Source organism: Lampris incognitus, chromosome 1 (assembly GCF_029633865.1).
Source record: "Lampris incognitus isolate fLamInc1 chromosome 1, fLamInc1.hap2, whole genome shotgun sequence".
Lineage (NCBI taxonomy): Eukaryota > Metazoa > Chordata > Actinopteri > Lampriformes > Lampridae > Lampris > Lampris incognitus.
In genome coordinates, this window is record NC_079211.1 from 2,493,818 (window position 1) to 2,507,575 (window position 13,758).

General features: G+C 43.9%; 1 protein-coding gene across 1 annotated transcript in view; it reads left to right on the forward strand.

The window, feature by feature from the left end:
• egf (epidermal growth factor) overlaps positions 1–12,214 on the forward strand; it is a 116,272-nt gene extending 104,058 nt beyond the window's left edge. The window contains exons 23-24 of the mRNA XM_056296711.1: positions 10,564–10,845; positions 11,616–12,214. Of these exons, the coding sequence (XP_056152686.1) occupies positions 10,564–10,845; positions 11,616–12,214 (881 nt within the window). The remainder of the gene's footprint in view (positions 1–10,563; positions 10,846–11,615) is intronic.
• The last annotated feature ends 1,544 nt before the right edge of the window (positions 12,215–13,758 follow it).

The window sequence follows — 13,758 nt, forward strand, 5'->3', positions numbered from 1 at the left end:
TTTATTGCAAAATTAGTTATGAAAGGCACACTATGCTAGTTTGGCACAGTTGCGGCGCTTGTTGGCTCTGAGTGGTACTTCTGCAAGGAAAATGAAGGCTTTATGCCAAAATAACGAAATTTATTCACTGTCATGTATTTACATGAATAAATAAGTTTATAGAAAACAGATTTACTCTAGTGATTCAATACAACAACCTCTGTGGCTGCTCGAGACTCAAGTGTTCCAGTGCCACCTATCTTCTCATATCACATAATATGTTTCTGGTCTCGCCATATTATTGGTTAACAAACAGAAAGGGCTCTCATACCAAGGCTGGACAATCAATGTCTCTTTCAGTAGTTCTGAATATGTTAACACTTGCTGGTAGACAAAAAAATTCATTGTGGTGTCAAGACTTTATTCCAGCCTGGTAATATATCTTGAAAACATTGACGCAAACCACTCACTGCCAACAAGCCACTTTACCAAACTAGGATAGTGCAGCTTTATTCAACTCAGCCAAAAAATTATGTAAGATAAGAAAAATACATTCTTCCAAATGATTAGTAACAGTCAGGTGAATATTCTTTTGTAATATATCATTTTTGCTGGTTGTTCATTGTTGCAAGTCATCCAAAGGAGTTGAATCAAGTGCAACTGGACTTGGTATATATCCATGAAGACGTTTCGCCTCTCATCCAAGAGGCTTCCTCAGTTCGTGCCTTTCTGACTAGACCAAGCTAGTCTGACTGGCTGGTGATGAGACTCAGAATGTATCCTCTTGAAGTCGTTATCAGAGCTATAGATGCCCATGGCTCTTTGTGTACCGATGTTTACCAACCACTCATATCTATGGCTCTGTTAGCGACGGGCGTTGGTAAACATCGGGACACAAAGAGCCATGGGCGTCTACAGCTCTGACAACGACTCCAAAGAGCATAAATTCTGAGTCTCATCACCAGCCAGTCAGACTAGCTTGGTCTAGGCAGAAAGGCACAAACCTAGGAAGCCTCTTGGATGAGAGGCGAAACGTCTTCACGGATATATACCAAGTCCAGTTGCACTTGATTCAACTCCTTTGGATAACCATGACCTGGATGAATGAGAACATTCACAGACATTGTTGCAAGTCTTAAAGCTACAATCCTGAATCTGTCTCCTATGTAGGTGGTGGTGTGGTGGGGGTTGTCTGAGCTCCATCCCAAATGAATGAGAGTCAGCAGGGCTGTTGTGTCAGTAACAAGCAGAAAACCTGGTAGAACCTGAGTTTGACTTATGGATGTAGTACTATGTGTCGGTGAAGGTCTTCTCCCAACTTGTTCTGTCATATCTGCTGGTTAGACACAACACCTTCTTCCAGTGAAGACAGGATGATAGGAAAACATCAATACATAAAGCTCCGCTTCAACCAGGTTTTTGTTCATTCAGCTTGTTGACTGAAATCACGTTTACTGCAGTGAACCATTTATTTACATTAACCATGGGGCGTCCGGGTGGCGTGGTGGTCTATTCCGTTGCCTACAGACACACCGGCCATGTCTGTGGGTGGGAGGCCGAATGTGGGTATGTCTTGATTGCTGCACTAGCGCCTCTTCTGGTCGGTCGGGGGGGGGGGGGGATAGCGTGATCCTCCCACATGCTATGTTCCCCCGGTGAAACTCCTCACTGTCAGGTGAAAAGAAGCAGCTGGTGACTCCACATGTATGGGAGGAGGCATGTGGTAGTCTGCAGCCCTCCCCGGATCAGCAGAGGGGGTGGAGCAGCGACCGGGACGGCTCAGAAGAGTGGGGTAATTGGCCAGGTACAGTTGGGGAGAAAAGGGGGGGGATTAACCGTAAATGTTCAGTGTATAAGAAAATATTCACACCAGCATTAATATTCACTGTGTGGCTGAACTCATGTGACCGGTTGAAGCTTGTTATGTTATATTTATTTTGATATAAAGACCCGTGTTTTCTTTTTTCCGATGGCTTAGTTGATAGACTCGGGGCCAGGTTTAGAGTTAGACTATGAGGCAAAAGTAAAGTTTAAATGTGATGACATGACGTATTATTCTGCTTTTTGGCTTTCGGTCCTCTGGATGTGTCACGTGTATGTTTTTGGTGATATTTTGTTCCATGTGGGTGAAACCTTATTCGACTGACTTAGAGGCTTCCTGTCGGTTCTTCATCCCATCACATTCCTCTAGAGACACGGCCATGCCGTGATACCAAACCATCCTCCACCAAACATCCTATTCTAGTCAGGTTGAAGCTAACACTAATGCTAACCCTGCTCCACCCCTCCATCCCCCATACTCTCTGTTTCCCCTGCTCATTTCAGCTGCGTCTCCTCTCCAGGTGGAGTCAGCCAGTCAGACCTGCAGCTTCTCTTTCTTGAAGCGTTGAGAGAAAAACGTGCTTTCACTCTGGAGGCATCAGCGACAACACTGATATTGATTTTCCCTGCGAGACACGTTTATCCATCTGTCGTGGAGACGTACCGGCCTCCATTAGAGCAGGGCGGCACTCTGAACGGGGGCACGGCAGCTCTTAAATAAAGATGAAATTGGGCCCCATGTGTCAGTTCACTTTGTGTTACTGCTCAGTAAGGTCAGCGGGGACGATGGAGTCACACGTGAGGAGAACCGGTTTCCATTTTGAAGCCATGACACTCGTCTTTGTTTTGTTGTTCGTGTATGGAGTCAAATAACTGTGGACACTCCATTATGGAACTCGTGATACTGATGTTTTGTCTTCTTGGAATTTTACCACTGTAGACTAAATGTTTTGTTTTGTCATGTATTTAACAAATGTAATGGGTTTGTTCTTATTTTTTTAAATTAAAAACAGTATGACAACACTTTTAGAGTCAATCAGTGGAAGTCATGCTGACAGCCAGCATCACTAAGACAGACCGTACCAGAGGAAAGAAAGAGAGAAGACAGATGAAGGTGCTACATCTTTACATGTACTAAATAATGTCCTCTCTCGTCTCCATCACCTGTGGCAACATGGAGTTAGTGACTTCCTGTGGCCCGATACGTTTTGGCTTCAGCTGTAGAGAATTAAAAGCTGTGGATCATGGGATAAGAGAGGTAATCCACCAGAAGAGACAGAGACACAGTCCCAGAGAGGGGGGGGGGGCAGACAGACATACATAGAGAGACGGAGAGAGAGACACACACAGAGAGAGAAATGTGAACTTTCCCTTATGTGAAAATGCTTTGCAATACAAATGTATATTTGTCATGCTAATAAAAGCACATTTGAATTTGAATTTGAGAGACAGAGAAACAGACAGAGAGACACAGAGAGAGAGACTCAGACTTGATCTCATTTTAAAATGTATTTGTATTTGCACAATGACCACGTCCATGAAGTCTTTCACATCTCTGTGTGGAACACAAAGGGAATCAGTTCTTCTGTTTGGACAGAAAAACAAAACCCTTCAACTCAAACAAAACACAAAAGATTTAGACTTTCTTATCCTCCCAGATCCTCCCTGGTGTAGACCTGATTCCAACATCCACTGCCCCCCAAATTCCAAAGAAATCTTTGTGCCCTCAATTAAAAACCCAACAATTGAATGAGGGAGAGATTCAGGAGGCATCATAATTTGGTACAAATCAGAACTGTCAAAATATATAACAAAATCTGAGCCCACACACATTTGGATCAAAATACAAAAAGACTACACACACATAGAAAGAGATCTGTTGTGATGTGCAGTATATGTTCCTCCCAGTGACTCCCCTACTAGAACGAGGACATCTTCCCACATCCCCACACCCAGATCTGCAGAGTTCAGGCCCCGGGAAATGTGCTGATCTGTGGAGACCTCACTGCACGTACTGGCTCACTTCCAGACTCAAACGCAGAGGATGGTAGTAACACATATCATATCTGGACAAAACTTTCCTCAAAACACCACTAACCTTCCTCGCCATGACTCTGACCCCCGGTAAACAAGACTGGAAGAGACCTGCTCCAGCTTTGTCAAAGCCTCGGTCTGTACATTGTTAACGGTAGGTTTAGAGGTGACTCTTTGGGAAGACCCACCTTCTGCTCACCTCTTGGCACTAGTACAGTAGATTACATGATAACAGATCTAGACCCTTTCGCGGTTAATTTATGGTTAAACCACTAACCCTCTGTCTGATCACAGCCAAATTACTGTGTTCATTAAAAGGACAGAAACTAACACTTCACACACAGCCCGATGATCTGCTTAACATCAGGAGAACATACAGATGGGCTCCAGACAGTGCACTAGAGTTCCAGAAAGCAATTCAGAAGCAAAAAATTTTAAAAAATCAAACACTCTTAGACAACTTTCTGGACACTACGTATGTTCAAAGTAAAGAAGGCATAAACCAAGTAATTAAGAGAACTTAACTAGATCTTTCTGACTACAGCTCACAAATTCCAAATGAAGAAATCCAGCCACAAACCTCCAAAACAAAAGGAGACCAATTGGTTTGATATAGAATGCCAACAAAAAAGAAAAGAACTTAGGAAATTATCTAACCAAAAACACAGAGACCCAAGCAATGCAAACATAGCCCTTCTTTACTTTGACATGTTCAAACAATACAAACGTACACTCAAGATCAAAAAGGCTCGATACACACAAAAACAATTGACAATAATCGAGGAGTCCATAAACACAAACAGATTCCGGGAAAATTGGAAAAACAAAACTAAACCTGATGATCCAGTCATACAAAATGGAGACATTTGGATCAATCACTTCAAAAAACTATATAGAAACATGTCAGAAGGAATAGCACAGTCATCCCGTATGTTTCTGGGGTCTCCGAGAAACTCAGGAGAATTTTCAACAAACACCACATCCCGGTATACTTCAAACCCAGCAACAGACTCCGACAAAGACTGGTTCATCCCAAAGACCGTGTACCACACACCCGGAAAAGCAATCTGGTGTATGCTGTACAATGCAATGAGGAATGCACTGACCTATACATAGGATAAACCAAACAACCACTACACAAACGGATGGCCCAACACAGAAGGCCACACTCCTCAGGACAAGACTCAGCAGTCCATCTACAGGAGAAGACACACTCCTTCGAGGACAGCAACATACACGTTTTGGACAGAGAAGATAGATGGTTTGAAAGAGGGGTGAAGGAAGCCATCTATGCGACACTGGAAAAACCATCCCTCAACAGAGGAGGAGGTCTGCGACACCACCTATCTCCCACTTACAATGCCGTCCTTTCATCTCTACCCAGGAGACTCAAGAAGCCTAGCCTCCAAGAACAACAGTCGGTCACTAACGGCTCCAACGACTCTCGTGACCACTGAATAATGAAGTCGAAACTAACACCCCCAACAACCGTTGCGGCTAAACAAATGCAAATCAATAGCTCGATGGCGACGGGCGCAACCAAACATCGGTACACAAAGAGCCATGGACAGCTATAGCTCTGACGACTCCAAGAGGATAAATTCTGAGTCTCATCACCAGCCAGTCAGACTAGCTTGGTCTAGTCAGAAAGGCACGAATTGATGAAGCCTCTTGGATGAGAGGCGAAACGTCTTCACGGATATATACCAAGTCCAGTTGCACTTGATTCAACTCCTTTGGATATATAGAAACATTCTCGTCAATTATGATTCAGGACAAACGCGTATAACCAAAAAGTTAAAACAAATTAGAATTGGCCATCAAAGACTCCCAGAACCCCTTGGACCTACTGATTACTGAGCAAGAACTGCACCAAAGGTTAAGCAACCTAAAGCCAAAAAAAGCAAGTGGGGTTGATGCATCCTAAACGAGATGCTTAAACACACATTTTTAAAAACGGAGATAAATTGGACCCTGATAATTACAGATGCATTTGTGTGAACAGTAATCTGAGGAAGGTTTTCTGCAACATTATAAATTCTCACGTCATACACTTCCTTATGAAACACAATGTCCTGAGCGAAAGTCAAATTGGATTCATACCAAATCATCGCACATCAGATCACATTTACCCCCTACACATCCTAGTCGACAAATGTCTTTATCAAAATAAGAGCAAAATATTTGCATGTTTCACTGACTTCAGAAAAGCATTCGATTCAATATGGCGCATTGGTTTATTTCACAAACTACTTCAAAGTGGCGTAGGGGGTAAAACATACAACTTAATAAAACCCATGTATACAAACAACATGTGCAGCATCAAGATTGGACACAAGAGAACATCATTTATTTCTCAAGAAAGTGGGGTGAGATAAGGCTGCTGTTTATCACCTGCCCTGTTCAACATTTATATTAATGAATTGGCCACCATGTTGGAACAGTCCACAGCACCTGGTCTTGCACTTCACAACTCGGAGATCAGATTTCTGCTGTACGCAGATGATTTAATACTGTTAAGTCCAACAAAAGATAGACTTCAACAGAGTTTGAACATACTTGAATGTTACTGTCAGACCTTGGCCCTGGCAATTAACATCAAAAGGACCAAAACAATGACATTTCAAAAAAGATCCAGAAGTCAGAGAAACAAATATCACTTTACAATTGGAAAACATATAATAGAAAACTGTTTGGAATATAATTATTTAGGCTTGAAAATAAGTTCACTGGAAATTTCAACCCAGCAGTCAAGGAACTGGGAGAGAAAGCATGCAGGGCATTTTATGCAATCAAAAGACAAATTCACATTCAAATTCCAATTTAAATTTGGCTCAAATTACTTCAATCAATTATAGAAGCCATTCTGCTCTATGGAAGCGAAGTGCGGGGCCCACAAACAAACCTAAACTTTGAACAATGGGAAAAACATCCAATTGAAAATGCACACGCTGAATTTTTTAAAAGCATCCTGCAGATGCACAGCACAACAGCTAATAATGCCTGCAGAGCTGAATTGGTCAAATTTCTATTATTATTGAAAATCCAAAAATGATCAATTAAATATTGGCTTCATCTAAAAGAAAGTGACCGCCACTCCTACCACCACAAAGCCCTGCAGAGCCAAGAGATGAGCAAAGACAAAGGTCACCTCACTCAGCTGGTCCTGACGCTCCGTTCCAGTTCAAGCAGTGTTCTGCCACATGACCAGTCTGACACCAGGACTATCAGAGTCAACCAAATTATAACACAACAGACACAAAAGTACCTCACCTATTGGAACACAAAATCACACACACAAAGTAAAATGCAAATCTGGCCCTAAAAAGACAGTCCACTGTGGCAACCTGCCTGAGCACAGTGGCTGGTGTTAAACACAGACACATGTGAACACAGTACAGACTGAGGCTCATAGCCTGGCCATAGAAACAGGCAGATAGAAGAACACATGGCTGTCAAAATAGGAGTGGCTGTGCCAACAGTGTGGAGGAACTGCTGCGGAGACAGAGCAGCACTTTCTCACACAGTGGCCAACATTTACACTTATCAGAGAACAATTTTTCCCAAAATTCAGCAATTTATTAAATCAGATAACATAAAACTAAAAATGATACTGGGGGAATGACAGAAAGTTGTGTTCTTGCAGGACAGTTTCTCTCTGCCTGCCACCACACGAGGGAATCAGAATGACCTGCTGATCTACATCAGGACTCAGTTTTAACTGACCTTCTTTTTAGTTATGTATTATTTGTATATATTATTGTCTTCTTCCTGTGTGTATATCTTTCATGTTAGCTGTCTGTATATAGTATTGGTTAACATCTGTTATTTGTACAGTGCTGGCAATACTGTAGTTTGTTATAGTCATGCCAATAACACAAACTGAATTTGAATTTGAGAGACAGAGAGAGAGAGAGAGACAGAGAGACAGAGAGAGACACACACACACACATGGCTAGTTGCAACAAAGAGGCAGATTAAAATGGGAATCATCCACATCCAGAAGACGGCAACACAAGAAGAAGAAATAAAAAAAGTTAAAGGTGATGAAAAGTTATTTTTAAATATAAAAAAACAAGAAAATCCAAAGAGAAACGTGCCTTCACAATGTGGAGAAAGAAGAGGCGATGTTGCAAAAAGAAAAAACATGAAAGTGGTTATGGCTGAGAGCCAAGGAAACACAGCCTGTCTTCCAGAAGTGACTTATTAATATTGTCTTTGTTTCTTGACCAGATTCTCTCTCTCTCTCTCTCTCTGTGTCTCTGTCTCTCTCCCTCTCTCTGTCTCTGTCTCTCTCTCAGCTGTCAGATGGGGACAGCTTTGGTTTACTTCTGCTGTCTTTGTCCTATCCCGGATCAGAGCTGAATCAGCCAGAGACTTTACTCTGAACATGCAGGTCACAGGGTCCTCCCTGCAGCTGTGTGTGTGTGTGTGTGTGTGTGTGTGTGTGTGTGTGTGTGTGTGTGTGTGTGTGTGTGTGTGTGTGTGTGTGTGTGTGTGTGTGATGTAAAAAGTTAAGACCCCAGTGAAGTGACTTGTCCTGAGGGAGTTAGAGGGAACTTATAATGGGGGGGGGGGGGGTTCACCATCTACTCACACTAATCGGCTCTGTACATAACTGTAGTCCAGTGACATGGTGAATCTTGCAGGCATCGTGAAAAATATGCCATTGTCAATAGCACACGCCAGCAAACAGGAAACTGGTATGACCACTGCAGTAGAAACCGCAAGTCAGCGGACTACAGTTATGCACAGTCAGCTGTCAAATGTCATAAAAACGGGAAAGGTACAAGATACACATCGCATCGCCAAGCTCCAGCCCAGAGGTGGGTAGAGTAAGCAAAAACTGTACTCAAGTAAAAGTATTGTTACTTTATAATAATAATGACTCAAATAGAAGTAAAAGTACTCATCAAAATAATGACTTCAGTATGAGTAAAAAAGAACCTCATCAAATGACTACTCAAGTAGTGAGTGACGTCTTAAGATGATTTAATACATCCCATGACACTTATCACAAAGAGTAGGCTACATTCCCAACCTGGCTCTCCATCTGGCCACCTCATCAGAATAGAATACACTTTGTCATTTGTACATACATACAATGAAATTCACTCTCTGCGTTTAACCCATCCTAGCTGTGTAGCTAGGAGCAGTGGGCAGCCGCCGTGCAGCGCCCGGGGAATGGTTTACCCTTTCCGGGTACTGACAACTGGGTAGACTGTGCCCGGGGATTTGAATTCAGAGTTACCTTCTCCTAGCCTTTACCTAAAGAGGCATCACCCCACAAGGCAGCCGGTGGATTTGAAATCAGAGTTCCCTTCTCCTATCCCAATGTGTTGGCTGGACTGGCCACCATGGGAAGGACCATACAGGCATGCAGGAGGACCAGATCTATCAGTAGGGATGTCGTCCTTAGCCAAAGGGCCCTTGCTGAGGTAAGATGCTACCCCTCTAAAGCCTGCAGTTGCAGTTTAGCGTCTTACCCAGGACGATCCCCATGTAACTGGCTCAATGATCCCTCCCTCTCCACCTCAAGCTGATGTGTGGTGAGCGTTCTGGTGCAACATGGCTGCCGTGCACCACCCAGGTGGTGCTACACATTGGTGGTGGTTGAAGTGAGTTACCCCCTTCAATTCAATTCAATTCAATTCAATTGAGTTTATTGTCATTAAAAACAATGTGCAGTAAGAATGTCTCCCACTGTTGTTTATTTGGGGATGTTAGAATATTGTAACGTACAAAAAGACTCACTGGCCAATCGGCCAGGGGTCGGCCCCCTTTAGTCGAGCAGTTAGCGATGTTGCCTTGTGGTGCAGTACACCCCGGATAGAATCCCGCACCGGGCGAAAAAATGCTTGGTTACATTGGTGGCAGTGGCAGGATCCGGAAGTGTTCCGAAGCATGCAGATCCTCAGAAGTCTCTTCGGAGCCTGAGAATAACGAAGCGCGAAGGGGCGCTTCCGGGAGAGGGTGACTACTGTAACCTACAAAAAGACTCACTGGCCGGTCGGCCCCCTTTAGTCGAGCGGTTAGCAATGTCGGAAAATGTTCAGTTACAATATGAAACGGAGAATGTTGCTACCACTCCATCACAACAGATAGAGACCAGGGGATTGCAGGTAGAGAGCTAACTGAGTTTGTGCAACGTCCGAAATCTCTTCTCTGTCGTTAAAATGAGCGCTGTAGCAACACTCTTCTCTGTTTCATGAAGTTGTTAGCTGATGCTAGCTCCTTCCATGCGCTCTCTCTAGCTCACTCAGTATGGCCTTTAATACAAATCTAATCTTATAGGTCAAGGTTAGGATGGGGCATCAGGGAAATGCAGTAGGGTTGCAGCCAGGATCAAAGCAGGGGCTAAACATGCTTTTTATATGCACTAATGCAAATTGTCTCAACCTTGTTACCACTGATGCAGTGAAAGCAGTCCCTGAAGCTGATTGTTTTGGGTTTTTTTTCATTGAAGCAGAAATCGTATGTCAGGCTCTTATGTTCATCATAAATGGCTGTCAGTTCAAGAAGACATGTATCACGATGCACCCAGAGAGCTACAGAGGCTTAGTGATACCAGGAGGGCATGTCGCTACCAGGCATGTAAAAACCTCATGGACAGACTACCAGCTGTATTATGTGTACTTCATGAGATTGATGTGGAGAACAGTGAGGAATAATCTGTGGAAGCATGGGGCCTACTTACTCAAATAGACCTCACCTTTATTGGAACTCTAGTCGTATTCAGGAAGCTTCTTGGGGACACCAAGTTGCTCTCTGACATGCTTCAAGTGCCATCACTTGATCTAGCTAGAGCCGTGGACATAATCCAAGCACTACAGGAGACTTTAGGTGAATCCGGTTTTGATGAGCTATGGCAAGAGAGTATGGACACAGCAACACAGTGTAATATTGCAGTTGAGGCTTTTGAGAAAAGGTTACAAGGAGGGAGCTTCAGACTTAGTGGCTATGTTGTAGAGACCACTATAGGACAACATAGGTGCAAGGAAGGGGACATGGGTAAGTTTAGGTAGGGTGTATTTTACCCCATTTTTGGATCATGTGAAAGCAGAGACGAAGAGGCGTTTCAGCAAAACAAACTGTGAAATATTGAGGGGTATACAAGCACTGAACCCAAAGAGTAAAGGCTTTTTGCTAAAGGCAACAGTTGTAAGTTTTGGCAGTCTATATGAACGTGATCTTGATGATCTCAAACATGAGCTGTATCAGCCAAGGAAGGCTGTTTAGATGAAAACACTGTCCAGTGTTGTGGAGTTTACCACTTTGATTGAACTATACAAAGAAGTGTTTTTTCAGTTTTTCTGCTTGTGTCGCACAGCTATGACCTTGCGTGTTAGCAGTGCTAGTTGTGAGTGCAGCTTCTCAGAGCTGAAGCTTATAAAACTCATTTACGAACAACTATAAGTGATGAGAGGCTTAGCAATATTGGAGTACTGAGTATTGAGGGGAGGAGGAGAAAAAGATCCTTAAACCTGGATGATTTTGTTGGGACAGTTTGACTTCCCATCACCGTAACAGGCGTATCCACTATTGTAACTCCTTGATGTTACTATGTGTGGTGTAAATCCCCCCCCCCCTTTTCTACCCAACTGTTGGCCAATTACCCCACTCTACCGAGCCGTTCTGATATTTTGATCACGGGGGCCATGGAAAAGGAGCATCTGGCAAACTTAGAACAGGTGCTGAAGTGGCTCTCAGATGCAGGGCTGCAATTGAAACATAGAAAGTATGTGTTCCTGGCATCGGGTGTGACCTACCTGGGGCACAAGATCACAGCCCAGTGGAAGACAAAGTGAGAGCTGTCAAAGAGGCCCTGAGCCCCAAGAATGTCCATGAACTCAGAACATTTTTGGGCCTAGTAAATTATTATGGCAAGTTCCTTGCTGACCTCTCAAAGGTGTTGGCCCTGCTGTACAAGCTGCTTCATAAAGACACTAAGTGGCAGTGGGGTGAAGAGCAAGGGGAAGCTTTGACAGACCTCCTCCACTCAGCGAGGCTGCTTGTTCATTATGATCCAGACAAGGAGTTCACCCTTTCACGTGATGCCTCGCCCTACAATGTCAGGGCAGTTCTCTCACATGTAATGGAGGACCATTCAGAGAAGCCTATTTGCTTTGCTTCACGTACCTTGACGGCAGCTGAGAAGAAATATTCACAGTTAGACAAAGAAGGTCTGGCTATTGTTTTTGCTGTCAAACGCTTTTATCAGTATCTCTATGGATGTGCATTCACAACTTATAGGGACCATAAACCACTGATGAGCCTGTTTAGTGAGACCAGATGCAACCCACCGCTCACCTCAGCCAGGATACAGCATTGGGCTCTCACGCTGTCAGCCTACAAGTACACTATGGTGTACAGTGGGTAAGGATAATGCAAACACCGATGTGATGAGACGACTACCTTTGCTTGAGAATCCTGCTAGTACATACAATGCATCCGGAAAGTATTCACACCCCTTCACTTTCCCCACATTTTGTTATGTTACAGAATTATTCCAAAATTGATTAAATTCCTTTTTTTTCCTCATCAATCTACACAAAATACCCCATAATGAAAACGTGAAAAAGGTTTTGTAGAAATTTTTGCAAATTTATTAAAAATAAAAAACTGAAATATTGCATGTACATAAGTATTCACACCCTTTACTCAGTACTTGGTTGAGGCACCCTTGGCAGCGATTACAGCCTCAAGTCTTCTTGGGTATGAAGCTACAAGCTTGGCACACCTATATTTGGGGTATTTCTCCCATTCTTCTCTGCAGATCCTCTCCAGCTCTGTAAGGTTAGATGGGGAGCGTCGCTGCACAGCTATTTTCAGGTCTTTCCAGAGATGTTCAATGGGGTTCAAGTCTGGGCTCTGGCTGGGCAACTCAAGGACATTCACAGACTTGTCCCGAAGCCACTCCTTCGTTGTCTTGGCTGTGTGCTTAGGGCCGTTGTCGTGTTGAAAGGTAAACCATCACCCCAGTCTGAGGTCCTGAGCGCTCTGGAGCAGGTTTTCATCAAGAATCTCTCTGTACTTTGCTCCATTCATCTTTCCCTCGATCCTGACTAGTCTCCCAGTCTGACTAGTCTGACTAGTCTCCTGCCGCTGAAAAACATCCCCACAGCATGATGCTGCCACCACCATGCTTCACTGTAGGGATGGTATTAGCAAGGTGATGAGAGGTGCCTGGTTTCCTCCAGACGTGACGTTTGGTATTCAGGCCAAAGAGTTCAATCTTGGTTTCATCAGACAAGAGAATCTTGTTTCTCATGGTCCGAGAGTCCTTTAGGTGCTTTCTGGCAAACTCCAAGCGGGCTGTCATGTGCCTTTTACTGAGCAGAGGCTTCCGTCTGGCCACTCTACTATAAAGGCCTGATTGGTGGAGTGCTGCAGAGTTGGTTGTCCTTCTGGAAGGTTCTCCCATCTCCACAGAGGAACGCTGGAGCTGTCAGAGTGACCATCGGGTTCTTGGTCGCCTCCCTGACCAACGCCCTTCTCCCCCGATTGCTCAGTTTGGCTGGGCGGCCAGCTCTAGGAAGAGTCCTGGTGGAACCAAACTTCTTCCATTTACGAATGATGGAGACCACTGTGCTCTTCGGGACCTTCAAAGCTGTAGAAAATTTTTTGTACCCTTCCCCAGATCTGTGCCTCGATACAATCCTGTCTCGGAGGTCCACAGACAACTCCTTTGACTTCATGGCTTGGTTTCTGCTCTGACATGCACTGTCAACAGTGGGACCTTATATAGACAGGTGTGTGCCTTTCCAAATCATGTCCAATCAATTGAATTTACTACAGGTGGATTCCAATCAAGATGTAGAAACATCTCAAGGATGATCAGTGGGAACAGGATGAACATGAGCTCAATTTTGAGTGTCATAGCAAAGGGTGTGAATACTTATGTGCATGCAATATTCCAGTTTT